Source organism: Brachyhypopomus gauderio, chromosome 5 (genome assembly GCF_052324685.1).
Source record: "Brachyhypopomus gauderio isolate BG-103 chromosome 5, BGAUD_0.2, whole genome shotgun sequence".
Taxonomy (NCBI): Eukaryota; Metazoa; Chordata; class Actinopteri; order Gymnotiformes; family Hypopomidae; genus Brachyhypopomus; species Brachyhypopomus gauderio.
Window position 1 is genome coordinate 16,244,267 of NC_135215.1, and position 26,331 is coordinate 16,270,597.

At 40.4% G+C, this 26,331-nt stretch overlaps 1 protein-coding gene across 6 annotated transcripts; it reads right to left on the reverse strand.

The window, feature by feature from the left end:
• Positions 1 to 24: 24 nt before the first annotated feature.
• LOC143514631 (CMP-N-acetylneuraminate-beta-galactosamide-alpha-2,3-sialyltransferase 1-like) lies at positions 25 to 26,082 on the reverse strand. 6 transcript variants are annotated; one of them, XM_077006053.1, is made up of 7 exons: positions 25,926 to 26,082; positions 6,284 to 7,061; positions 4,357 to 4,550; positions 2,079 to 2,258; positions 1,697 to 1,742; positions 1,435 to 1,554; positions 25 to 1,146 (listed from the first exon to the last, which is right to left on the reverse strand). In XM_077006053.1, exons 2-7 carry the CDS (start codon positions 6,602 to 6,604, stop codon positions 949 to 951), a joined length of 1,059 nt encoding a protein of 352 aa, XP_076862168.1. In that variant the 5' UTR covers positions 6,605 to 7,061; positions 25,926 to 26,082; the 3' UTR covers positions 25 to 948. The 6 variants fall into 6 exon arrangements, with proteins under 6 accessions (XP_076862168.1, XP_076862173.1, XP_076862174.1 ...); XM_077006058.1 differs by lacking the exon at positions 25,926 to 26,082 and adding an exon at positions 25,828 to 25,908; XM_077006059.1 differs by lacking the exon at positions 25,926 to 26,082 and adding an exon at positions 25,460 to 25,567.
• Positions 26,083 to 26,331: the final 249 nt, after the last annotated feature.

The window sequence follows — 26,331 nt, forward strand, 5'->3', positions numbered from 1 at the left end:
AGTTATAAAACATGATGAAACAAATTAAATGTTTTCACATTTTATTTATTACTATTATTATTCATTACTTTCTCACTTCTTTAAAGAATGAATTCACAAAATAAAAAATGCTGTTAGAAATGAGAGCAATATAATACACGATTAAGAAAAATAAATACCTTCAACAGTTATTATATGTGAAAAATGAGAATTGGATTTTTATAAAAATAAAGAAAAGGCACTTGGCTGGAGTTTTAACTCTGTTCTCTGTCTCTTTTATTTCTTGTTCTTCTCTTCTTATCTCTTCTTCTTTCTTTTTCTTCTTCTGCTCATTTCCTCAACAATCAGCAGTAAATTGACTGCCTGGTGGTTTCATATTACACACATACAGTATGCTACCAGAAATACATTAAAAGTGTCATGTCACCAAAATTATAGAAAAACACAAAGGACACATGAGTTTGAACTATTTTCATGCTATAACTCTGGCATAGTGACTCAGAGCCACACCCTGTCAGCTCCCGTAAGGACGTGGGGAAGCATGGAAGATTTACCGACATTGCTCTGAACACTAAAACACTTGAATCAATGGACCAAAACAAACAAACAGGACTTCCATTGCTTAAACATGTGTGCATTCACACCGCATCATGTGTGGTCAGTGCCACACACAGCATTCACATGCACCACCTTCTCATACCCATAATCCTCTGCTGACTGACCAGCAGTAATACAGTTTGTGTCCTGTCACGCTCCTCGCAGGGTAAGGGAGGTAGAAGGACACACAGGGTGGAAATTTAATTCTAAAATTTCCATCACAATTCATAATAACACCAAGAAATTTGCTCTGCGAAGTCCAGAAATTCCAAATGTCTCTTAAAAATGAAAAAAAAAAAAAACCAATAGAAGGAAAGATGAAAGTGGAGGTTTCTGAGGACGTCTATATCCAAACAGTCTCTGTCTGTCTGACTATTCCTCCCACTTAAACGAGGACCACGAGACTCCTTTAAACAGCGTGACTTTGCCTTTCTTGGCCAGGATTCTCGTGATGTTTTGCTCTTGATCTGCATCATGGACACCTGTTTCCCGGAAGGCTGAGCCCAAGTTGTCCTCCCAGTAATGGTGCCAGTTACCACGGTGGTCAGCACCAAACCCAAAAACGTTCACCTTGGGTAGAGAGCAGAACATGTCAGGGTGCTCAGGGTGCAAATGTCAGGGTACACAGGGTGCAACATGTCAAGGCGCTCACCTACAGAAGAACCGCTGGGGGGTGGGATTGTCTAACTTAATGTAACTCATTTATCATTAAATGAGTATCTTAACTGAATAAGTTAAAATAACTGTGGTTAACACACAAACCTTAAGAGGGCGACTCTGCACCGTTGTAGTAAAGGCAAGTGGACTAAGTCAAATAAAGTCATTAAAAAAGAAAATGTATGAAAAAACATCAAATACCTTGTCACATATGTGAAGAGCAAAGACAAGTGAGAGGAACCCCGTGGATGGATATCTTCCGTTATCGTCCAGCCACGAGGCATGGACATACCTCATGAAGGTAGGACTGAAGACCAACACCTGGGAATTAAAACGAGGAAACACAAAAAACAAAAAGGATGAACCTCAGTGTGTCTCCGTGCTGTGAGAGGAGGTGGCAGGGATGGCAGGTTTGGGGTCAAAGCAGTAATGGAAGTATCTACAGTATTAAAGGGAAACTCACTTTATCTTTGTTAGTCTTGATCCGTGATTGGACAGGCTGATATGTGCTGAGACATAAAGAGAGAGGAATATTTAAAAATCTTTTTTTTAAATCCTGTAAATATACAGGAAAACATACATATATAAAGTCTGAAGATTTTGATCATTACTCCAATGAACAAACCTGCCCTTGAATATTCAGATACACACACACGCAAAGGGTGAAACCTTGCAGTACCCGCTGGGTAATGTACCCTGTGATATGAGAATTTACCATGTGTGAGGTACCCTGTGATATGAGAATTTACCATGTGTGATGTACCCTGTGATTTACCATGTGTGATGTACCCTGTTATATGAGTATTTTACCATGTGTGATGTACCCTGTGATATGCAGTATTTACCTTGTGATGTTTCCTGTGGACAGGGCACTAACAATCCACTCCAGGTCCAGGATTTTGAAAGGCACCAGCAGTAAAGTGGTGGTCTCATTCAGGTCTATGGCACTCTCTGGGTACATCACATGGTGTGTGGTCCTGGATCCCACATCTTCCTCGAAACCTTGCGTGGGGGCCTTGTTTATTCTGAATAAACACACAAACACAATTATCAAATCAACCAACAAACCAGCCAATTGATGTTAATAAATAAAAAATAAAAATCATCCTCACTGACCATATAGTGTTGGCACTATATGTCACTCATATGCAGCCTTTATGTCACTCAAATGCAACCTTTATGTCACTCAAATGCAGCCTATATGTCACTCAAATGCAACCTTTATGTCACTCAAACGCAGCCTTTATGTCACTCAAATGCAGTCTTTATGTCACTCAAATGCAACCTTTATGTCACTCAAATGCAGCCTATATGTCACTCAAATGCAACCTTTATGTCACTCAAACGCAGCCTTTATGTCACTCAAATGCAGTCTTTATGTCACTCAAATGCAGTCTTTATGTCACGCAAATGCAGCCTTTATGTCACACAAATGCAACCTTTATTTCACTCAAACGCAACCTTTATGTCACTCAAAAATAACCTTTATGTCACTCAAATGGAGCTTTTGTAGCAACAAAATGGAGCTTTTTTGTAGCTGTTGCCAGTGGGTTGTATGTCCGAGCTCTGCTGAATGAAGAGGCACAGTCCAAGATTGTTTTTCAACATTGCCCAAAATTGCCTTTAGTTTACTATGGTGCTGAATGACAAGATGGAATGCATTTGAGAAGCAAATACATGCCAATCCAGTAATCCGCTCTTAATTACAGTAAGACAGACTAGATTTAGACGTACAGGAATCCAGTGAGAAAACAATCAAATGGGAGAGTGTGACATATTAGTTAAGAGCAAATCAACCCTCACATATCAGAGAATGTATAAGGAAACTAAAACTTTCACACACTTCTGTCAATATGTGCAGAATAGAATTAAATGGAGCAAAGACCTACATTCTTTCCCATTCATGAGCAACAAGTCATATAGTCACACATTCATCATTGCCAGCGCACACATCACATTCATTAACCCTCACACTCCTTCCAGTTCTCCCAGTCTGCTCTGAGTCTGTACACGGTCCCCTCCCAGTCCTGTCCCACTCTCCTTCCAGTCTCCTGCCTACAAGATGCTACTTCTAATCTCACACAAGTCGCCTTCTCTATAGTCAGCATGTTTGTTATTTTGGCAGAGATTGCCAGAGCTGCTTTGTACAGACGTTACGTTTATGAGGGATTAAATCATTTTAATAGATCTGTCAGTACTGGGGTTTTTGAAAACAGCCTTAAGCATAAAGAAACTCTTTTTGCTGATCAAGATCAGTAAAAATGACTTGCTTCTTTTCGCTCACCATACAACCACACACACACACACGCACACGCACACACACACACACACATATTTATATCACTTGTAATCTCAGGCAATTTCTATAGTTCAATCCACCATTTCAAATCATTCAACGACTTCAATAAATGCTAAGTAAATACTAATACTAATACTATTGCATCTAAACAGCAAATGGGCAAGTTTTTACAAAAACTCTGAACTGTGTCCTTCTCAGCGACAGTAGTACTCATGTAAATAGACTCTGACAGTTTTAACCCCATGAACCAGAGGGTCGGCAGCATTGTCAACTCATGCATTTGACCGTTTTCACACGCTCTCACTTAACCTCAACAACTTTACATTTATGTACATGTGTTGACTGGGAAGAAAACACGTGACAGGTGAAACTGGGAACAGGCTAGCAAGCTAACATGGTAGGCATGGCGACAACTAAACACACGCATGGGTTGACAGAAAACAAAACCTACAAAACCAAAACACAGCGCTGTGTGGCGATCCTCATGGAGACGAGAGCAAAGGGGAGGGGCTTATTCTACTACAAACTACACACACACAAAGCACCAATGTTTGAGTTGATGCTCATTTTGACAGTGTCTGTCCAAATGACCAGTTTACAACCAAAGTAATGAGTGTTTGCTGAATCGGATTTCATACATCACACACATCAGCTATATTAAAAACTGTACGCTGCTTTGGAGGTATATTTATACTTAAAATAATGTGGAAGTATTTCAATTACATCTAGATTTCACCAAAACACTAGAAATGTATATGTCTATATATTTCTGTTTTTAATATAAATTTGTGAAACCACTAAATCCCTAAGACAGAGACTCTTACCGGATGACAAAATCATTGGAGTCAATGAGCTTCCCATAGCGGGATGAACGGAGGTTTCCAGAATTCCCGACCAAGGCGCAAGTCCGGCAGCGGGAAGGTCCGGCATCCATGTAGTTCTCTTTTGCTGGGATGGTCTGGAACAGCCGGTTCAGAACCACAGGCAGGCTGGATGGATTATCCTCCATCTGGAGCCACTACACAAACATAACACAAAGAGTCATGGTCACTTTGGCTGTATCGAGCATTATTGCCCAGGTCTTCATGAGTTGAATTCAGTGTATAGAGCACGAAACTGCACGAAACTCCTTCACGGATCAAGAGATCTCCAGAAAACCACTGTTCTGGCCTATGGGTATATTTGGTTCACCAGTTCAGATATGCCTTATGTCAGGGAGTCCTTCCAGATGAACTAAGATTAGCCAGCAAATTCCACAAAAAAGTAAATTCTCTCAAAAACCTGTACACATGTAGACACACATTCCTGAAACTCAGACACATATTTGAGCAAACAAAACCTTTTTTTTCCAAGAAAAACTTTAAAATCACAAACCCCACCATTCACTTCATTATAGACATTTATCTATTAGAGATACAGAATTAGAGACTTTCAGAGTCCTTACTGCAATGTGTTGCTTAATTTGAGTTATTTCTTGTTTTTTGTTTATTTTTTACTTTGTCTATTGTTTTTGTTCATGCAGTTTGTTGTCACTGTGTTTGATATCTTATAAATGTAACATGTAAATAATGTAAGTGTAAATAATATGTATTATATGTATTTGTATACATAATATGTATATGTATTAATAATAGTAATAAGTATTATTATTCAATCTGGTGCCATGACCATTTTTTGTTGTCATTACCATCTTCTTCTTCATTAATCATCTTCTTAATCATCATCTTCAACTTCATCCAGGGTCATATTAAAACACGTGTTACTACAGCAGCACTGCTGTACCACATTACTAACAGCTCAGTGTCAATGATCTGTTCAGAATGGTTTTCTACCCAAATGTTGTGTGGTCAGCAGACTGTCAAAGTGACCTGGACATGCAGATGTCTCCAGGTGGCAGTTATTTTTATAGTGCACCTATTTACCTTAGGTCTGGATGATCTATCGGAAAGCAATGGGCCAAGCGTTTATGGGGTAGGGGGGAGGACTGGTTAAGGCCAGGTGTGCATGAGGAGCCTTTCATTGCAGCTTCTCTGGAGGTGAACTCTGGAGGAACTTTGTTCCTCTTCCTTCTCATTTACGACTTCTCTGGACAAGTGAATTAAATAGCTAAATTTCATAGTGCCATGCTTGGAGTGTTCTGTGTTCAGTTTAGATTCAGCAGGTTTTGATCCAACGGGCTTTCATTGTTTGACAATGAAATGGAACCAATTTGGGCACCATCACCATCATCATCATCATCATCATCACCATCATCATCATCGTCCTCTATGGACCAACTCCGAACACACCCAGCACCACAGCTTCTTTCTTGACAACGTTTGAGTTACATTTGAGTTTTTATCATCAATAACCAGAGAGATTCTTCCTTTTTCCCCAAACGATCTCACATTTGCCTGTTTATATCTACAAGGTTATATTCCAATATAGTTTAAAATTGGAAGTCAGCTGCAAATAACACTGCACAGTTTTGCCCGTTTCCTGTTCATATCTGGTGTAGTTAAACACTTAGTTGATTAATCAGATCACAAACATAACCAGCTGCAGTACTGATGGAAAAAAAACCTATTTATTTTATAGGTATTTATTCACCTTATGTCAGTGTTGTCCAGTCCTGTTTTGTTATTGTGTTTTTAGTGCACCTGATTCATTATGTAAGGAACACACTGATAAGTGCAGTACAGTTGTTCTCTTGGACCTTTACAGGGAAAAGTTAAATGGTTAAAATAAAACAAAAAAATGTATTTTACTGACCATCCACCAGGAGTAGGTCTCGTTGGAAATGTCCCTGTTATTCTTGTTCAGCAGTGGCTGGACTAACGGGTTGAATTTCTTGTAGAACCAGGTGTCATTCTCATGTCCCACAATGCACGATTTGCAGGCACATGACTTGTGGGTGGCAGTCAGCACTGGGCCCAGGATGAGTGAAGGTTCTCTGTGGGACAGGCTGAAGAGGTACATGGCCACCAACAGAACGCAGAGGAGGGCCGTCAGGAACTGGAGCCTTTTCCGCAAGATCATTTTTGGCCAGAAAAACATCTGACTCCTCCACCTGGAGATGGACCCGCAGCGCATAGGCTAGAGATGTACTGAGATTCACAGAAATGGAAAAATAAAATTCTATAATGTAATCCTGTGCTCTCCCTTATATCTACGCATGTTAACGCTTGTGTCCCAGCGTTAAGAGTTTTTGAAGTTGCAATATGGATGAAAATGTCAGGCAGGATCCCTAAAAGGCAAATCCACTAAAGGTTTGTGGTTTTCACCGTCTGCGTGCATCAGTTCAGTCCTGTTCACTGTATTTTAATTAAACAATGAGCTTAATTCAAACGATTCCAGTAGGCATCAGCCGGGTTCATTCAAAGAGTCGAGTCTTCACCAGATGCCCTGTGTTCATCACCATGTCCATGTGGAAACAGGCACATGCAGGTTAGGGGAAGGACACTTGGTCAGACGTTCCTTCTCTTCCTGTTCACTGTGCTGCATTTACTGGGTGTGTGCAGACACTGGCCACGTGTGTGTGATCATCCACCTAGGAGACAAGCACAGGACATCAGTCTAACCCAAAGAATTAATGACTTTCTAGAAAGTTGCTGGTCATAAGTCTTTGAGTAATTTCTAGGAAAATACAATCACACACCTGCATCATGTCTCATTTAACATAGCAAGCAGCGATTCTGATTCTACAGGTTTTTTTGACATTGTAAATTCAAATGCCTCCCGTGGGAGTGGAAAAATTCTGATCTGTAAACATTCCCATGACATGTAACATACTGTAATATACACTCCCTGTAGTAACTCACCCCCATGAACAGAAATCAACCGACAGAAATCAACACTTCAAATTCAACATGACTCAATAGCTAAATAAATGTTTGCTGCTGAACATGCCTCACACAGCTCATGCAACGAACCACATACCACCTCCAACCTGCCATCTTAATGTTTTAATGGACTGAAGAAAGAAAGAATGACATTTTGTTTGGTAACACTGCTATGCTAGTTTGCTTTTTCTTGTTCTCATTTTCACACCAGGATTCAGGCCAACCTGATGGGAATGGAGATATAATCTGTTTAAGATTAAGATCATTTTCACATGGTAAGGCATGAATGACTATGCTGTTTTATTACAACAAAGATCTTTGATAATTACTTTGTTTACTCAAATTTGTCTGTGACTTGTTCTGTGTGTTCGTGCTGTGGTTTCACACTGGTTCAATATACCTCAGTGCTTGCACGATCTCAGAACCTGTATCACCGTACAGGTGGCATATCGGAGACACTGTTAAAGCCAGCAAATCCACCCATTTGCATAAACACAGCTTGTTTTGCATGACGTGTTCATGGTAGTATGATAATCAAATACGTCCATGTTACTAGAGGCACAGAGTGGTTTTAATAATATCTCTGAAGAACTGTGGGCTGTGATGCACCTGATTCATTTCTGATTCTAAGCTGCATTTTCTTTATTGCCAAAAAGCTCCAAGACCATATCACACACAAGATCAAAAAATATATAACTTTTCAATCTGACAAAAATATTTTAATATGCCTATTGTTGTCAAGAATTCGTAACATACCTGTCCTTTCCTGGACTGGGAGTGTGAGCTCTGTCTGATTTCTGATTTTTTCTGATTACCAGACTCTCCAGTACTACCCCTGCCCCTACTAGTTTAAAACAGTTCTTGAGTGCTCCTTAATTCTGGTGTGAATATGACCACAGCCTGCTGTCACCTTTATTGTCAGTGCTCCATGGATATAGTACAAAAAGATATTGTGCAAAAAAGGCAAGGCAAGGCAGGTTTATTTATATAGCACCTTTCATACACAACGGTCATTCAAAAAGATGTTTGTTACACAACAAAAAGTGACATGTAAAAAAAAAAAATTTACATGAGGTGTAATGCATTATGTTGCATGGAAAAAGCTGTTGTATGAGCTAAATTCAAACATGATTTCATGATTCAATGTCATGATTTGCCTGAATCACTGTTGCGACTGGCGAAGTTTAAATCTAAAAAACTGGATATTTTGTTTTGTTTCTGATTTGCTGTTTTGGTGGCATATCAAGGCTTTTGTGTTATATCAGTCCTCATGTCATGGCACTGTACTGATGAATGTATTGTACTGAGGGCTGGGCATTCGTTTCCAAAAGGCAGTGTTAAGAGACACTTCATTATGAGTGTGTGTAATGCATGACAGTGTGTGGTGAGTCTTGGTTCCTCTCAAGGTTTCTTGAGTGTTAGGGAGTTGTTCCTTGTCACTGTCTCCACTGGTTTGCTCACTGAGTGACTTAGACCTGGACATCTGCAGAGCTGCTTTGTGACATTGTCTAGTGCAAAAAGTGTTATATGAATAAATTTGACCTTAACTTTGATTCAGAAAGTCCCCGGGATTTTGTTCCAACACCTCGCTTCACTAATCAACTCTGGCCAGCAGGTAGAATTAATTCATGAAACGAGAGAAAATGATGACAGGACTTTTACTTTATGAACCTGGACTTTTCTGCCTCTTCGTTCAGGGGATAATCACTGTGCCATCGGCACGGCATCCCTTGACTGACAAGGCAGAGTCCGTGCTGGGGTTCAGCTGGCTCAGAGCCCACTGGAACTTCAGTGAGATCACCTTTACTGTCAGCGCCGCTTGATATGGATACAGGAGTAGGGGCTCAGAGGTACAATACTGCACTTTTAATTACCCGTATGCAGTAGGGTCTGGAGATAGGCAATTTCTGTGACGAGATGCAAAAGTGCTGTGTGTGTGTGTGTGTGTGTGTGTGTGTGTTCATCTGCATGTCTGTCTGTGTGTGAGCTGGTAGAGTAATTAATATTTGTGGGATGGAGAGTGCGCACAGCAGGATGACACTGAGAAATGAGTGTGCGGAGTATGTACAGAGTGTGTGTGTGTGTGTCTTCGAACAGATGGTGCCATGGCTGTGCTTGACAAACACACAGGCGCTCCAACAGATACGTGAAATGACCCTGTACTGCTGGAACCCTGCAAGCTGGCACTGATCACAGATTCAGCACAGAGAGACTGTCTATCCACTGAGAGAGAGAGAGAGAGAGAGAGAGAGAGAGAGAGAGAGAGAGAGAGAGAGAGAGAGAGAGAGAGAGAGAAGAGAGAGAGAATGGTGGGAGAGTAGGTATTGGAGATATGCTCCCCTAATAAAGGGACATAGAGGAAGAGAACGATCATATGAGAGCAACATTGAAGAGGGAGAAAAAAGACTGTGAAATGACAGAGACAATGATGAGCCATAATCACATAATCACAATTGCTCTGTGTAAATCCAAAATGGCTGCATTTTGAAACACATCAGATTTTTGTGTGCAGTTTCAGGCAAGAACCATTTGACGCTATGATTACAAAAGGAAAATCATTCTCTTGGTCTCAGTAACATATGTCACGGTGCTTACGAAAACTAGAAAACAGAAAACATTGCAGATTCTTGCTGGAAAAACATCTGCAGAGCAAATGAAAGTAAAATATAAATTAAAAGATCAGATTAGGCTTATTGTGTAATGGCATAGACCTCAAGAGAAGCAACACCAGCAAACAGCAGCAGCACTTCAGCCAATCTCAGACAATTAATTAGTGTGTGTGCATGTGTGTGTGTGTTTGTGTGTGTGCGCATGTGTTGTCAGTCGACTCTATAGACATGAATGCAGAGGGATAGGAAAAGAGGAAGAACCAGATTGGGGCAGCCGACCATGTTTCTCTTCAGTCGTGTGCAGGGCAAGGGTTTGCTCCATTTGGCACGTGACAGCAGGAAGTGCCCACTGTGCCATCTGGAAGTGGCATGTAGCACCCGATGCCTCTGACTGTGGCTTCAGTCCATGAGAAATGGGTTCTGAAAGGTTTCTGAAACCAACTAAATCACTAACAAAACCAAACGAACTTCAGCCCACGTGGAATTTGTGACAATGTAGATTTAGTTTGTTTATTTACAGTTCTTGCTATGTGACTAATAATAGCTTGGGTTTCTATTATAGCAGACATTATTTAGGGACGTTGGCTTCATTGGTTGACAGTTAACAACAGCATGTTAGGTTAAAAAAGAAAAAAAAAATTAAGAGGATTATCAATGTATAATGTGTTATCATTGTATGTTTTAGGCTTGTCCCGATCCGATATTTGGAAAAAATGCGTATCGGTATCGGATCGGCAGGCACGAGAAAATGCCGATCCAGACTCCCGATCCAGTTTTTTTCCAGCACACCCATTTAGATAATCCATACCAGTTTTTGCTGTGTTTTTTTCGCTAGTGAGAGTAAAATCCTGTCCGCATTTTCCAGCACACCTTCAGCACACGAGCATAGCATCTCCCCAATTTAGCTCAGTGGCATCTCCTAACCATTAAGACGGCCATGTAAATTTGAAGTTATCGGTAAAAATGTCAGTTGTGTGGGATTATTTTACCTTTGTTGGAATTGAAGGGAGTGTGTAGATGAGGATGGAGCAGCAAAGTGTGGAGGAGATTAGGGAGTAGAAGGCATTTTGCTTTTAAATAGTTTACGATATTTGCACTGATTTTTTTTAAAGCTTTGGTTTACACTTGGTCAAGAGCACTGATGAGTACAGCACTCAAGAGTACTGATGCTGTTAATAGACTATTTTCTACACAGGTTGTGTGTTTTGCTTTTTTAATACAATTTACAATATTATTTGCAAGGCTTTTTAAGCCTTGGTTTACTGATGCCATTTCTATTTGTTATTTATTATTTTGTCTATTTTGAGTTTATTAATTGCTAAATAAGCAGGTCAGTTTCTCCTTACCAACCATTGTGTATTATTCAAACAGACCTAATTCAGCTGGCTACTTGTTATCAAGAGTAAAACGCTTTTCAACATGAGTTTGACAATGAAGTAAGTTGGCTAAATAACTTTAAACTTTAATACATGCTCGGATAGGCCGGTATCGGCTGATGTCAGTATCGGATCGAAAGTGCAAATAAATATCGGTATTGGATCGTAAGTTCAAAAAGCTGGATCAGGACATCTCTAGTATGTTTGCTATTGACATCATAAGCGAAATTAGATCTATGAGAAAAGAAGGCGTGTGTTGTTTTGTTATTTAGCTTATCATAGTTGCTTAGCTTGTAACCGTTAGTAGTTACAATATACTAGAACTTAGATGAAGGCCACCAGCACCAGTCTCCAACCACCGTGAGAGGCGGGAGCCTTCACAATCCAGCCACCAAACCTTCATCCAAGCTTTTATAACAACAAAATATACAATCTAACTAAAATGGTCGAGTTGTAGGTTATGCTACACTGTTTTACATAGGGGTGACCTGCAATAGTCGCTGATTCGACTATTCGATTGGAGGACCCCTAGTCGACTATGAACGTAATAGTCGAATGTACCATCCCGACTGCATGGGGGTGCCCAAGGATGCTGCTAAGCATTAGTTGTTACATGAAATGTCTTTGTTTTCGTTATATATAGCTTTTTGTCAAATAAAATCATCCTAAATTCTGTTAATAAATATATTTAAATGATGTGTGCGCATTAACAATAGGCTTCTTCCTTACTACACATTAATAAATCACACACTGCAGTTGCACAATCCAAATGAGTGGAGCTGAACACATGAAAAAAAAAGAGTTCAGCTGTTTTTCGTTTCGGTCGTGTCGTCGCGGTGCATCTCGGCAAATAGGCCTATAAACATTTTTTGTTGTTGTTTGCTTTTTAAACCCCGTTACTTGAACCTTTACTTATAATTTTTTGCTGTTGTGTGGCAAATTGTTTTTATATTTTCAGGCAGGCATATTTTATTTAAAATATTTTTGACATTTTGCACAGTGCCTGTCTGACAAAGTTCGATATGCGCACTGACGGTGACTTTTTTTTGGTTAATGTTCTCTAATGTTTCATTCAAAAATAAATAAGTAGATGTCAGGAACAGCACGTAACCACCCAAATTAGTCCATACACCTGCCGCTTATTTACTCCCACATTCACAAATACTTAAGCTTCCCCTCTCACTTCCGGGTTGTGAAGTATTGTTGGCATGCCACTTACCAAGCGTTATATCTCCGTGTTTGATCTCCTGTGTATTGACCTCTGCTCTCGTTCCAGACCTTGTTCCCAGCCTAGTCCTCTTGTACCTTCTGCCATCTGTCTACCCGACGTGAACTTGGACCGTCCTGACCTCGACCACCGCACTCATACACTTCACACACTCTACGGAGTTATTCATCTGTACGAGTACTCCGTATTCACTTCACAAATAAACACTACTGCATTCTGCAATTGTATCCATGTCTTCCTGGTTGCATCGTTACAGTAGATAAATAAATAAATAAATAAAAGCTGAATAAAGCCAACCTACCAGGTTTTTCATTTATATGTTTTAGGTTTTTCCTTTGAAGTGGAAAAAAGTTCTGAATGAAAACGGGTTCCCGTTTAAGGCACTCTAGGAAAAAAAAAACCCTGATTTGACTATCAGTCGACTAAAGGGAAAATCTGACGAATCAGATTCTACTTAGAAAATCCTTAGTTGAAGACACCTCTAGTTTTACATAGTTCATAAATCCTGCCAGCTAAAGTGTATTTATATGGATTAATAATTACGGTGATGGTGTCGATATCTGGCTGGTACCTCTGACATGCCTGGTTTAACCCCAGAGAGACAGGTGATGACAGCAATCAGGCCACTTGTGGTGGTATTAATTACACTAAGGGTCTCGATACATACTCTGATAGTGCATCCTTCTTAATCATTTTTATTTATTTACTGTGCTCTTTTTTATTTACATCCTTGAACAAAAGTCTAATCTAAACTTGACATATTATTACTGTTACCATCACATGACATTAGTAACAGAGCTCATAATTTAGAGAATGCTAACAGATGGCTAAAGTTATCCACCATCTATTTGAGCACAAATTCCATACTTCCAATGTTTGCAACCACTTAAAGGAATTGGTCTGAGATACCTGTCTGAGACACCTGGAGATGGCACTTCTTAAAGAGCGCTACACGCCATTTCCAGGTGTAGTAACGACTTCCTGCTGCCTCATGCCAGATGGGGACCAAAGCCTCCCCTCCACAGCCAGAGGAGACATGAGACATTTTGAATGGAAGGACACAGGAACTGTTCGCTGCTCTTCCTGTGGTCATTAAAGCCTGGACCACTGTGGGTCACATCCTTAATCCAATCAAGTACAGGAAGTACCTCAACTCAGCTAGTCAACAAAAACTGACACTGGAGTTTAGCTTGTACTTACTGTCACTCTGCAGTCTCCCACTCTCCTCCATGTTTATGTCAGTTTAATAGGACATGAAACGAATGCTCCGCTACTTCCAAAAGTTCAATCCTGTACTCTACCTGCTGCTGTGAGCCCTCAAATGCGAAGCCCAGACGTAGAACAACAATTCCTAAAGCCACATTCCTTGAGTTCGTCAGAAATCACTAACACGTCAAAGTTGTTGAGTAAACAAACAAACAAAAAAAAAACAAGCAACTAAAAAAAGAAATATCACCAGTGAGAGTTTAGTGCTTCATTCTGGTAGGTATAAAAAGCATGTCTGGTAAAAGACGGAATATCCAGATCTTGCCTGACACGCACAGAAGCCTGCCGACAACGCCATGAACATGACGACTGCTTACACCCCAGCAAAAGAATGTATGAGTCAAATGACATTTTCATATATGTAACAGGAAAGTTGGTTAACAGGTTAGGTGACAACAGTAGCAGGCCCTGGGGCAGCTTAGGCCTTGAGCGTCTTATTAAGAAGCCCCATCTAAAAGAGAACAGCTATTTGTCCTTCCTTCATCTGCATGCTTTCAATCCAACCCACTGGTGAGACAGCAACTACATCATGGAATTACAGGACTTACTCTTATTCTCACTGTCTTTCTCTCCCATAAACATGCAAAAATACACACAGGTGAAACAACAAAAATATGGAATTAATGCATATCTTTTTAGAGATATAATATTAAAAACATTTATAAATGCAACTGGCCTAAACTGACACTGTGACAACTCAGTCTTGTTTTCTCATTTCATCTACGTGAACACTGATCAAATGCACACCAGTTTATCACTGACAGGTCAGCCGATAAAACCACAATGTCACCATTGACTCATGAAACCTGATGCATGTTCTCTCCTTTAAAACAAAAGACTTTCTCAGTTCGGGAGGGGAAAAAAGATTCCATATCAAATGACTGTTCACTAAAAGTAGCATAAGGACAGCCTAAGTATGTAAATTATTTAGACATTGGTGTTCTATTATAAGCAGACACGCTTTCAAATAACAGTGGGTATTTTTCATTGCCAACGTGTTTGTATACCTTTAACAGGGCCATTGAAATCTGCTTGCTGAAACCAGCAATTTAGAACACACAGCCATGCAACAACCCAACCTCACGGATCTGGTACTGTAATCTTTCAACTGTCTTAATCACATTTTGGGTCTCACTTTTACAGTTGAATCTCTTTCCATATTTAGGCGAATTGTTTAATATTTATACAGACACACATCTTAATAACTCTTATACAGAACAGTTCACATCAGCACTGTGTTTCGCTCCTAGTAGTAGTACTGTGTTACTACTCTTCAGTTTGGAAATAGGCCTAGATCTGCAAACATCACGTGACATTAAATGACTGCCGGTGCCATAAATAATTAGGTATTGTTTAAGTTGCATATTTAAAAACAAAGTGCTTGAGAGTCAATGAACAGGGTTGTAAGACCACCAGTTCTGCATCCATCAGTGTCATCCACACTCAACTGAACAAAGTGAGACCATTACACACAGTCCTCAATCAGCATTACACATAAAAAATTACTGCATGGCAGTTGAAAAGAATAAGCTTTGAGTTTAGGTTTAAAATCACTAACCAGGTATGCGTTTGTAGCGTCAGCTGGTGATAGACTTCAAGATTTGGTGTGATAACCCTGTACTAAGACAGAAATGTGTCAGATCAGAGCTAATTAGGAAGACCACCGTACAGATCTTGTAGGAATATACAGGCAACGTATGTCCAAATAATTCTTTAGCTAATGTAAGCTAATGGAAACAGCCCTTACTGCAGAAACTTTAGCATAAGAATCTTATAGCACATTGCAGCGAGGAAAAATACGTCAAAAACTATTTACTTATTTTCTGTGGAAACAGACAAGTCACACCATGTGGATTTGTAATTGTTTGGTAAATTGAAGCACATAAACAATTTGCCAAAAAGAGAATACACAGCACTACCCATTAACAAATATTACTATATAAACACATTTCGTTTTCAACTGGTGAAATGTGTTTTAATAACAGTGTCTGTAATATGTGAAGGATCTGAGTGGTCTTTCCCCACTAGCATTGTGCTTGTGAAAAGCTTCATCTTTCCGCTTTTTCTCCTTCGTGCTGGCCTTTGTGTTCTGCTAAAAGAGTGACGTAAATGATGATTTAGGGGACAGATCCGTCATGAAAGACTGACATTCCTGCTAAGGTTGCTCAACCTGCCGCAGATAGCTTGCTGACGTTTCTAGTGAGATCCAGCACCCCCCCCCCCCCCCATCCCTCAACCCCCATTTATTTAATGGACTGTTCCCCTCGTGTACACAGCGATCACAATGGAAATGTTTTTTCCATGTTTTTTTCGCAATGGAAAAGATTCATTTTATAGATAAATAAATAGATAAACGGCGGTAATGAGCTCAACACCGCAGTAGCCATTACATAACCGTGGTGTTGCGGTAATGCAGTTATCGTCACAGCAATAGCTACACATGCACACAAGCAGACACTAACAAAGAATTAAATGCAAGTTCTCTCAAGTTTCCTCTCAACACACACACACGCACACACACACACACAAACACACACACACACACACACAGACACACACACACACACACACACACACACACACACACACACACACACACACACACACAAGCCTGATATTCAATCTTGCCAGAGCTTTACTGTTCTATCAAAACAGTAATCTAACTAGAACATACATTGGTAGGTTTTACTGTCAGGCTCTGGAATATCACATGAAGCTGCAGACATTTCAGCACATTTTAAACTGTACCAAAAACTACAGTTTTTGACGACTGCTAACGTGCGTTTGTCCAATCTGTAGTCACATTTTCAAAACTCCAAACACAGTGAACACAACATCAGTTTTCAGTGGCTATACTATTAGTTCAATTCATGTTGTTATGGCACAAAATGCAGTCATTTTACATGTTTTACATGTTATGTTCTACATAATGCTTAAATTTTCTATACACACAAGGTTATCCAATAACAAAATTCTGGATCGTTTTTGTCTTATTTACAATTGCTTGTACACAGCATGCCAAAAATTAAAACCTAAGGTTCAAAACCTTAAATATCGTATAAAATGCCAAGTTCTGCAAAAACAAAGGCAGTTGAAAAGTTATTACTGTTGTACACATTTTTTGCACATATAGATAAATGAAGTATAGTATAAAATATATATATATATTTATAAAAAGTATAAAATGAAGTACAGTAATGTACCAGGTCAGAAAGGAGCAAATATAACAATTTGTCCTGCAATCTCAAGTGCTGGTTTGGTCATTCACAAATGCCAGATTGGTCCCTATAACAGTGACCTCCTTCTTTCGTTTTTGAATGAACTCTACCAACAACTTGTTCCAGAAGCAGAAAGGGAACAGGTGAGAGGAAACACGAGGACAATTGTGATGGGACAATGTAGCATTTTGTCATTCTCATGTCATCACAAACTGGTTTATAGACCATCCAAGAGTGATGTCCCTTTTCCTCCTGCCCTACTCGCCTTTCCTCAACACCACTAAGGAACTTTTTTCAGTCTGGAGGTGGAAGGTGTATGATCATCGGCCCCATGACCAAATGTCCCTGCTGCATGCAATGAATCCCGGCTGCAGAGACATTTCAGCTGAAGACTGCCAGGGGTGAATAAGGCATACCAAGCTTTTCTTTCCCAGGTCCATGGCAAGGGCCAACATCAGATGTGATGTGGATGAAAACGTGGCCAACTGCTGAAGGCTGTTTAGATTAGACCTAACAAGACTGTTCAGTTTTGTATTCTGTTTTTCCCCCTTGTGTGGTTTTTTTTGTATATGTGTATTTTTACACATATGGGACCATGGCTAATTATGTTTACAATTACGATCATTATTTTTTGGGTTAGGCCACAATTTACAGTAATGTCCCTAATACAGTAAAATATACCCTTTACTGCAAAACTGTTACTGACTCCTGTCACGGTGAGGCGGCCCCCTACCGGCCGCCTCTGTCCACAGCGGCTGATGTTGTTGTTGTTTGGTGACGTCATGTGCGTCCCTCAGGTGGGCGGAGCCCGTGATCCGTCTCACCTGAGGGTCGTTTGTTTGCCTATATATGTCTTGTCTTTGTACCAGTTGACCGCTGGTCATTATATCCTTAATTTGGAGATTTAATGCCAAAAATGCACGCATTTGAAAAAAAAGTCCAAATGAAGCGGATTACAGTAAAAATGAACTGACTAAGAAAACAACAGATGTTACTGTAAAATGTCTGTTGTTTGCTGGGAGAGGGTAAAATATTACATGTAATACTGTTTCTGTATTGCCATCAAATGTTAGTTTTTTTACAGTGGTTGTGCAGTGATTGACTATGTTCATCTCGAAAAGAGAATATGTGCTAGTGTTTGAAAGAATGATTGGATACTGAACCAGGTTTGCTGTGTTTTAACAAAGTTGTTTGCATTGTGAAATGCAGAGTTGTTATTTAGTTAAGAAAATGCGCTTTTGAACACGATATTAACTATTTGGCTATTTGTGTGAGGTCAATGTGTTGCTGTGTTTAGAGTTTTGACAATGTATCACAAGTATTGGGAAATGCAGTCGTCAAAAACTGTAAGTGACCTTTAGGTCCTTCATGACCTCACATGAACATTGTTAATCTGCACAGGACATGCACTTCCTTGACCTTTGCATTAGGCATGTAGGCGCTTTGTTTACAGAATCACTGCATCAGATTGAGCAATGCCCCTCAGGCATCAGACAAACAACAAGAAAAAAACCCTCAGCAAGGGACTTAAAATAGTAACTGTACAGCAATCAGATAAGGTGTAAGAACATGCGTGTAGAGTGACCTCATTCAGACGGCTGTGCAATAGCATTCCAGAGGAAGGCTGGATCATTGCGAAACTTTCATTACGTCCAAAACTCTCCAAATTTCCCTCTGCCCTGTTACTTCAGTAGGTTCCAGTGTGTGGAGGCAAGTTCTCCGCTGCGAGCACACGTACAAAGAGGAGATGTCTCTTTTCAGGCGTGATATCAGAGAAGTGTCCCAGAAGTGGATGAGGAGATTTAGAGAGCTGCCACACTCTGACCAGCATTGTTTCACAAAGGACAGAAAGACAAAACAACAGCAGAGACACAAAAGACACAAGGAACAGGATGAAACAAAAGGCAGAGAATGAGAGGGAGGGTGAAAAAGCAAATCAGTATGGGGGGAGTGTGTGTGTGTGTGTGTGGGGGGGTCTGCATTTGTATGCAAAGAACTTAAAGCACATAATTCAGAGGCAAACAATAGTCCCATTCAACAAACAAAATCTGTCTTTTGTCAGCTTGAAGAAAAACAAGTCAAACATAAGTAAACAGCAACACAGGCATCAAAGAGAGTTTGCAGGGGAGTAGCTGTGACAAAGCATGCCAGCGGTTTCAGTAGCCTCACTGCGTCTGCGGCCTGCCCCGGGGCTGCTGGAAGAATGCGTAATGCGGACAGACCAAACCGGCAGGCCAGCCACAGTGAGCTGGGAGTCATTATGGTGTGACTACGAATGAGCGCTTCACCGTGGACATGAGGCATTCAGGGCCTGCATGGCCCCATGCCCATTGACGGGATCCGAGCCGTCTCGCGAGCACGTGCCATTACACCTTTCCAGCTCATAATGTGCTGCGCGTGATAACATTTGCGGTTTTAATGGCGGACATTTCGGATTAGGCCTGGAGTGACTGTGCCAATTAGCGAGAGAGAAAATCCCGAGGAGATGAGCGTCTGAAGCCACAGCCCTGGGAACGCCACGCGGAGCACGTGCTTCTCCTCGCTCCATTACGCTGGGCTTAGCTGGAGCCAGCCGCAGTAATGAAGTGATATGGTGGACTGGAGGTCTCAGTGCAGAGGTGGAGGTCCCAGCATGGAGTGTGATGATGCCCTGTGAGGGCAGGGTGGCTCGGCAGATACCGGGGGCAGGAGTGAGCGGCAGCTGTAGGGTTGCACATGGTAGAGCAGATGTTGTGTGTGTGATTGAGATAGGAGTATATATGTGTGTGTGTGTGAGGTAAAGGTGTTTGTGCAAGAACTCGAGATGTTGAGATGTGACTGAGAAATACGTACATAGGTGTAATGTATAAAAAAAATTATACATTTAAGGTATAAAGTCAGATTTATAAGGCATATTTAAGCATGTGTGTGTGTGTGTGTGTGTGTGTGTGTGTGTGTGTGTGTGTGTGTGTGTGTGTGTGTGTGTGTGTGTGTGTGAATATAAGGAGTGTGTTTGAGAGATCTCCTTTTACGTCACTCACACTCCAATACCCCAGCACACCTTGTGCTTGGGTATTGGAGTGTGGGTGACGTAAAAGGGGTGTGTATGTGGGTGTGTGAGGTAGAGGTATGTAATGCAGGTGTGTGCATGCATATTTGTGTGTGTGTGTGTGTTTGTTTGCGTGTATGTTTGTGTGTGTGTGTGTGTGTGTGTGTTTGTTTGCGTGTATGTTTGTGTGTGTGTGTGTGTGTGTGTGGTCGAGGGTACACTTTGGTAATGCTGTTACTGCCTAATCACCTTTTGAGATCTGTCAGCACTGTCAGAAATGGTGACAGGTGGGGAAGAGCTTCATTGAGCTGCCATTTCAAAATTTATAAACAACTCTGTAACACATCATTGTGCCAGACAACACGACAGACGAGTGCTTCCAGCAAGACCAGATAAGACAATCATGTTTCTTTAAGTGTAGCCTACTTGCTAGGGGTGGGAATCTCCAAGCACTCTACGATTCAATTACGATTCAGAGGTCTGCGATTCGATTATAAAACGATTATTGATGCATCTTGGTAGTAGCAATCCATGATGAATTAACTTCAATTTTATTTCCATTTTAAAACTCCCATTTTATTTAATATTTAATCAAACAAAAGCATTATGGAAAGTACAAGGCCACACTCCAGAGAACTGAACAAAGAAATACAAACTGAAAAAGTGCACTTGTAGCAGCATTTTTGCAGTAAATTAACAGATTTCAGCAAATGCCAACTCTTAACCAACATGTGCAAACAACAAACAAATATGTGGTATCAAAACCACAGCTTCCACACAAGAGTAGATTTATATGCTAGCAGCTGACTTAAAACAATATCCTGAGAATAGAACTCCTCAGACAAAATCAGAAATTTACCAAAATCACAAACAACTTTTCATACACACATTCAGAATTCTGTGCTATCAGCTTTAATTAAAAAATTATGATTGTACACTTCAGCATATTTTGAATACCAGACACCAAAGAGAATCAGAATAATTTTACATCAGTGAAAGCTACTGTTTCTCAGTTTGATCATGGAGTCTAAAAACTGGAAAGAGCTAAGCTTTCTGATGTAAAATTATTTTGTTGAATTATTATTGAAAGTTTAATTATTCTGATTCTCTTTAATGCCTGGACCATCCATTTCAACCCAGGGACACAACAGTGATCAACAGGCAGAGAGGAAACAATGACATTACAATCATCTGCTTCAATCACATAAAGGCCATACGCTGCTCACCTGTTTGTCTGTTCGACTCATATTGATTCAGGTCAGCCATTTAGCCTTCCACACACCACTTTTAATTAAATGAACTCCTCTGATCAGAAGGTCACACAAAGCTAAATGCAGGGTTAGAACAAGTTCAACAGATGCTGCTTAATTACACACGCTGCAAACCACAATTAAGGGCATGACTGAATGTTTGTGTCTCTGAATAATAATGTTCTATAGCACACATTAAGGTAACCTGTTACTGCCAAAGACCAACACAAATGCTGCCGTATGACTGCACATCAACATGCTTTTAAACCTGTTTTAGTACCTGTGTTGTGAAACTCTTTGGGATCAATACAAGTATGCTAACCAATTACACATATGTAATCATCATTTAGAATGTTTTGGCATTAAATATTTTCTTCCAAATTTTCTTGACATATCACATTATTACTTTTAATAAGCTTCACGAACAGATACATTTAAAAAAACCATGATGTCTTTAAATAAGCATGTCAAACTTGCTACCACTGTAGCACTACAACACTTAAACACTGTACCACTAACTCTGTAGCACTGTAACACTATAGCACTGTAGCATCACAGTATTTGTCTTTGACCACTCTTTGTTTGTTTTTCAGTGAATTGTACCATATACTCCAAAGATCCAACAGTACATACAGACCTTCGTTCCTTACATGAGCAACATCACATGTCTTAGGATTTAATAAGCCCTATTATACCTCCTTTACAAATGTTACCAGTTCCCCGGGGTCTTAATGAAACCTCTCTGCCATGCTTTATTCAAGCACTACAGCTCCCTCCCCACCCTGTGAACACAGTGCTGATCAGGACAGCCGGTCTGAGGGCCTGTTTCTGTAAATAAGCATGAGCAAACACCCATCCCACCCCTTCTTCAGCGAGCTGTGATGATGTGAATTCGGCATTGCGCTACCATGGCACTACCTGAGGTTGCTCTGAGATTGGCTCACTACGCTCTGCAAAGCATGCCTTTTGGCCAATTGGACATAAGTGGAACACAACTATAACATTTATAGCCAACACACATGCACACACTCATACCTACGGGCAATTTAGAGTGACCGATTGACCTAACAAGCATGTCTTTGGACTGTGGGAGGAAACCGGAGTACCCGGGGAAAACCCACACAAGCACAGGGAGAACATGCTCCACACAGAGGGAATCAAAGTCTTCAGCCTTTGCTGTGAGTCGACAGTGCTAACCACCACACATCTCCTCACATTATTATTTTTCACATTGATCCCTTCTTTTAGTAAAAGGTTTGTTGTTAGTCCTGTGTTGTACTGACCCAGGCTGTAAAATCAGTCAGACACTAAGTGATTAGCTAGAACACACATAGCTACAGGTTTTCGCCGACTGTAACTGGGCCATTGCCATCAAAAATAAAATCTATCCACTCAGCTCTTCTGTCCTGTGAAGCTGGAGGCAGATATAGCGCTATGTACTGGTCTGTGCTGCCATCACCACAGCAGACCATCGCTTAGCTCTGTGCACAGACATGAGGATAGACTGATAGCAGGTCCTTCTCAAAGATAGGTAGTAGATGGGAGTGGAGATACTTACATGAAGGGAGCAGCATTACGAATCCAATGACTCCCTTACTGGTGTGTAAAGGGAGGCAAATCTGAACAGCTTGTTTTTTCCCCATATTTTCTGATGTAGTAAGCCCAATAGGGTTGTTTTATTTTACAGGGTGTGGGAGGGCTGGCACTCCCAAATGTACATGCACACACACAGAAAAATATTTCTGTTTTTCATAAAATATCCCCCTTCAATAATTAAATGGCATAAGCTGAGATATTCAGAACATAATTAAAACAACTAACGAGAACAGTTTACAGGTTAAAAAACTGTGTAGAAATATAAAACACACATGCACACAAACACACAAATGGAGAGTTTGATTCTATTTACAGTGTTTAAGCAGCTGTTCCTGTCGTTTGACAGTCTTTCAACATTAGCAGCGTTTCCAAAAGTGACCAATTGGTGTAACCAATACCACCCCTTGAACTTTAAGCAAGATGTCAAAAAAAGACCTTTCTCTGACCCAACACTGTATCTGACCTCGGTGAGTGTTACTATTTTAAGGCCAAAGCTGTCCTGGATTCAGCAGGAGCAAGTCATGGCTGCCCCTTGCTGAATTAGGGCTTCATTATTACTAAAAGCACAATGTTTGGATAGCCAACAAAAGATCTTATGCTTAGTAGAAATTGCACACATTCACACATTATATTCTACTTATTGCAATATAGTAGATTATTTGAATTTAACATTAAAAAGGACATATATGCTCTTGTTTGCAAAAATACGTGGAAGCAAAATCACTCCAGCTATGGACCAACATTCCAGTTAATGTGCACCACTGACACAGTTAAGTCTACACTTCCTTGTGTAGTCAGACCACTGTGTGGCGCTAGAGATTCAAGGGGAAAGAAAAGCACAGTACATCCAGTTGGTTCTGCCGCCTCTCCTCTCCTTACATGATTATTCATGCGTGTTTTTAGACATTTGTAGGATTGTTCATGTCTGAGGAACCCCCCAGCTCTGTGCATCAGGCTGGTTGTCCCTTTAAGCTAAGCTGCCACAGATAAGACTTGCCATGGTCTCTGTTTGGACTATGCCGTCTGCCTCTGACATGACAGCTACTCGCAATCCGTTTATTCAAACATGCTTTATAAAAAACATCTATGGTCTAATTAGCAGGCTAGCCACCTGGATATTACAGACTTTACTATAATTGGCCTGTCAAATTTTACTATTTTACTACATTTCATACAGTACTGTACCTCACCAGGGGACCATACAGCACCACAGTTTCTAAAACTGCAGCCTCACCAACCTTAAGAGTTTAACTATCCTGGTGGCTTACTCAAGCACAGAAAGTGAAATCTACACTCAAATGTAACAACAATAATAACAATAACAATAATAATAATAATAATAATAACAATTATTATTATTATTATTATTAGCACTAGTAGTAGTAGTAGTACACCGTACACAAACACTGATTTGAATGCAGTACAGTGGTACACTGGCACTAAAACTCCAAGTTTTATAAGTAAGAAAACACAATTTTAGAAAGAAAATATAAGAAAATATAAGCTGTGCCCAACAGAGTCACAGCCACTGTGAGGAAAGTTATGACAGTTATGCCTTAATTTGGAACTGCGGATCTCTTTTGGACTTAAGTAAAAAACAAAATAAAACTAAATAAGAACCAAACAGAGACTGCAGGGAAACTAATGTTAGTATGTTACACGATAAACACTGAGGAAAATGTTACAATAAATCCAAACTCAAATCCAGTACCAAAGTTTCATGGTATAATGTGTTGACCAGATATTATATGGAGCGCAACCTCACCGAGACTGCACAACTTTAAAACCGCAGACAAGCCATGTGCGCGTAACAGCTGCAGTTTGTTATTTCACACACAGACCGTACACATCACAGAACGACTAATACGTTACACCTTTCAATACTTTCTCCACGAGTGGCGGGGATTTAGTATCAAGGCAGACTTTTGTATTATATTATTTTTATTATATTATTATTACACACGTTTCATGCGTGAAGCGTTATAATGCGCACTATTTGTCTACGTGGGGACTTAATGCAGTCAGCGATTACATCAATCAACAAATCGATAGGGACCAACAACTGGAGAAAATTGTATATTTCTGACATCTTACGATCTGATAACGCGTTAGAGAGATCAAGTCAGCTTTTCACCCCCTACTGCGCCGCACGCGCGAGAGCCCCCTGGAGCGAACACATTTTTTACTCTTGAATCACACATTTTACACAAAGCGCCCTTTAGCTTTCCACATTGTTTTAAATCTGTAACGGTAAATACCGGAGAGAAACGTGGAATTCGAGCACCCGAGTAAAGTTATCTTCACAACGCGTTTTTTTAGGCAAAACAACTACAAAACTAAATATTCAAATAATTAAATAAAAAGAAAGAAAGAAACATAAAAACTCGTGTGCAGTCTCAGTTCTTCGCAACTAACCTTCACTAGGTTCCCAATCAAACGGATTTTAAAAGAACATCTAGCATGCGAAGTATAAACACAGTGTCAGCGCCACACATCACCGTGTGCACTTTGTCTCCGCGCTCGTGCTGGTCTCACCTCTCTGTGTCTCAGTCGCGAGCCTTTCCGCGCGAGCTGCCACCATACATCCTTCATGCTACGGTAACGCCAAAACATTTCACTTGACACAAACGGCTACTGCTTAGAAAATAACCCCAGTCTAATTTACGTGGTTTAAAATGGCCACAATCTTTATTTTTTCCATTCCCCGCCCTTAAAAAATGATTTGTAACCGTAGCACAGACGTCGTCCGTTCCCAACCTTACGATACACAAACTGAACTGGAAACAACCAAAAGCTGAAAACAGTTCAGCCGAAAAATCATGTTAAAGTACTAACAAAACGATATGAACGCCAAAGAAGTAGTGCTTAGGATTCAGTACACCAGTATCAATTTATTCACTTACGTTTGACTCCAGGAAGCCAGAGAACAACAATTTTATCTCCGGACATTAGATTCTCGCGAAAATAAAGCAGCACGATTAACTCGATGTCTTTTACTCACCGTTGGTAGATGTGTCGCGTGTAACGTCTCGCTCGCGCGCACCGTGTTGTTCCTCAGCAGTGAGATGCGCTTACTGACAGTGTATGTACCGCGCGACTATGCAGGCTGGTCTCTCGCCTCTGTTTTAATACCTTGCTGCAGCCACGTGTACAAGACGAACGACACCCTTCTTAGCTCATACATTTGTCACTTGCGCTCCCTATGTCCCTATATTGCCCGATGATGAAGAAGGCTGAGAAATAAACTTCATTATTAACCTAGATTCTGTTCAAATGAAAGAACACCACGCGGCACACATGGGCAGGTGGGCTATGCCTATCAACCTGTTAATCTCATACGAAGACTATATAATACAGGAAAGAAATGACATTTCTCTGGGGAACTGGTTTTGTCAGTGTCAACTACT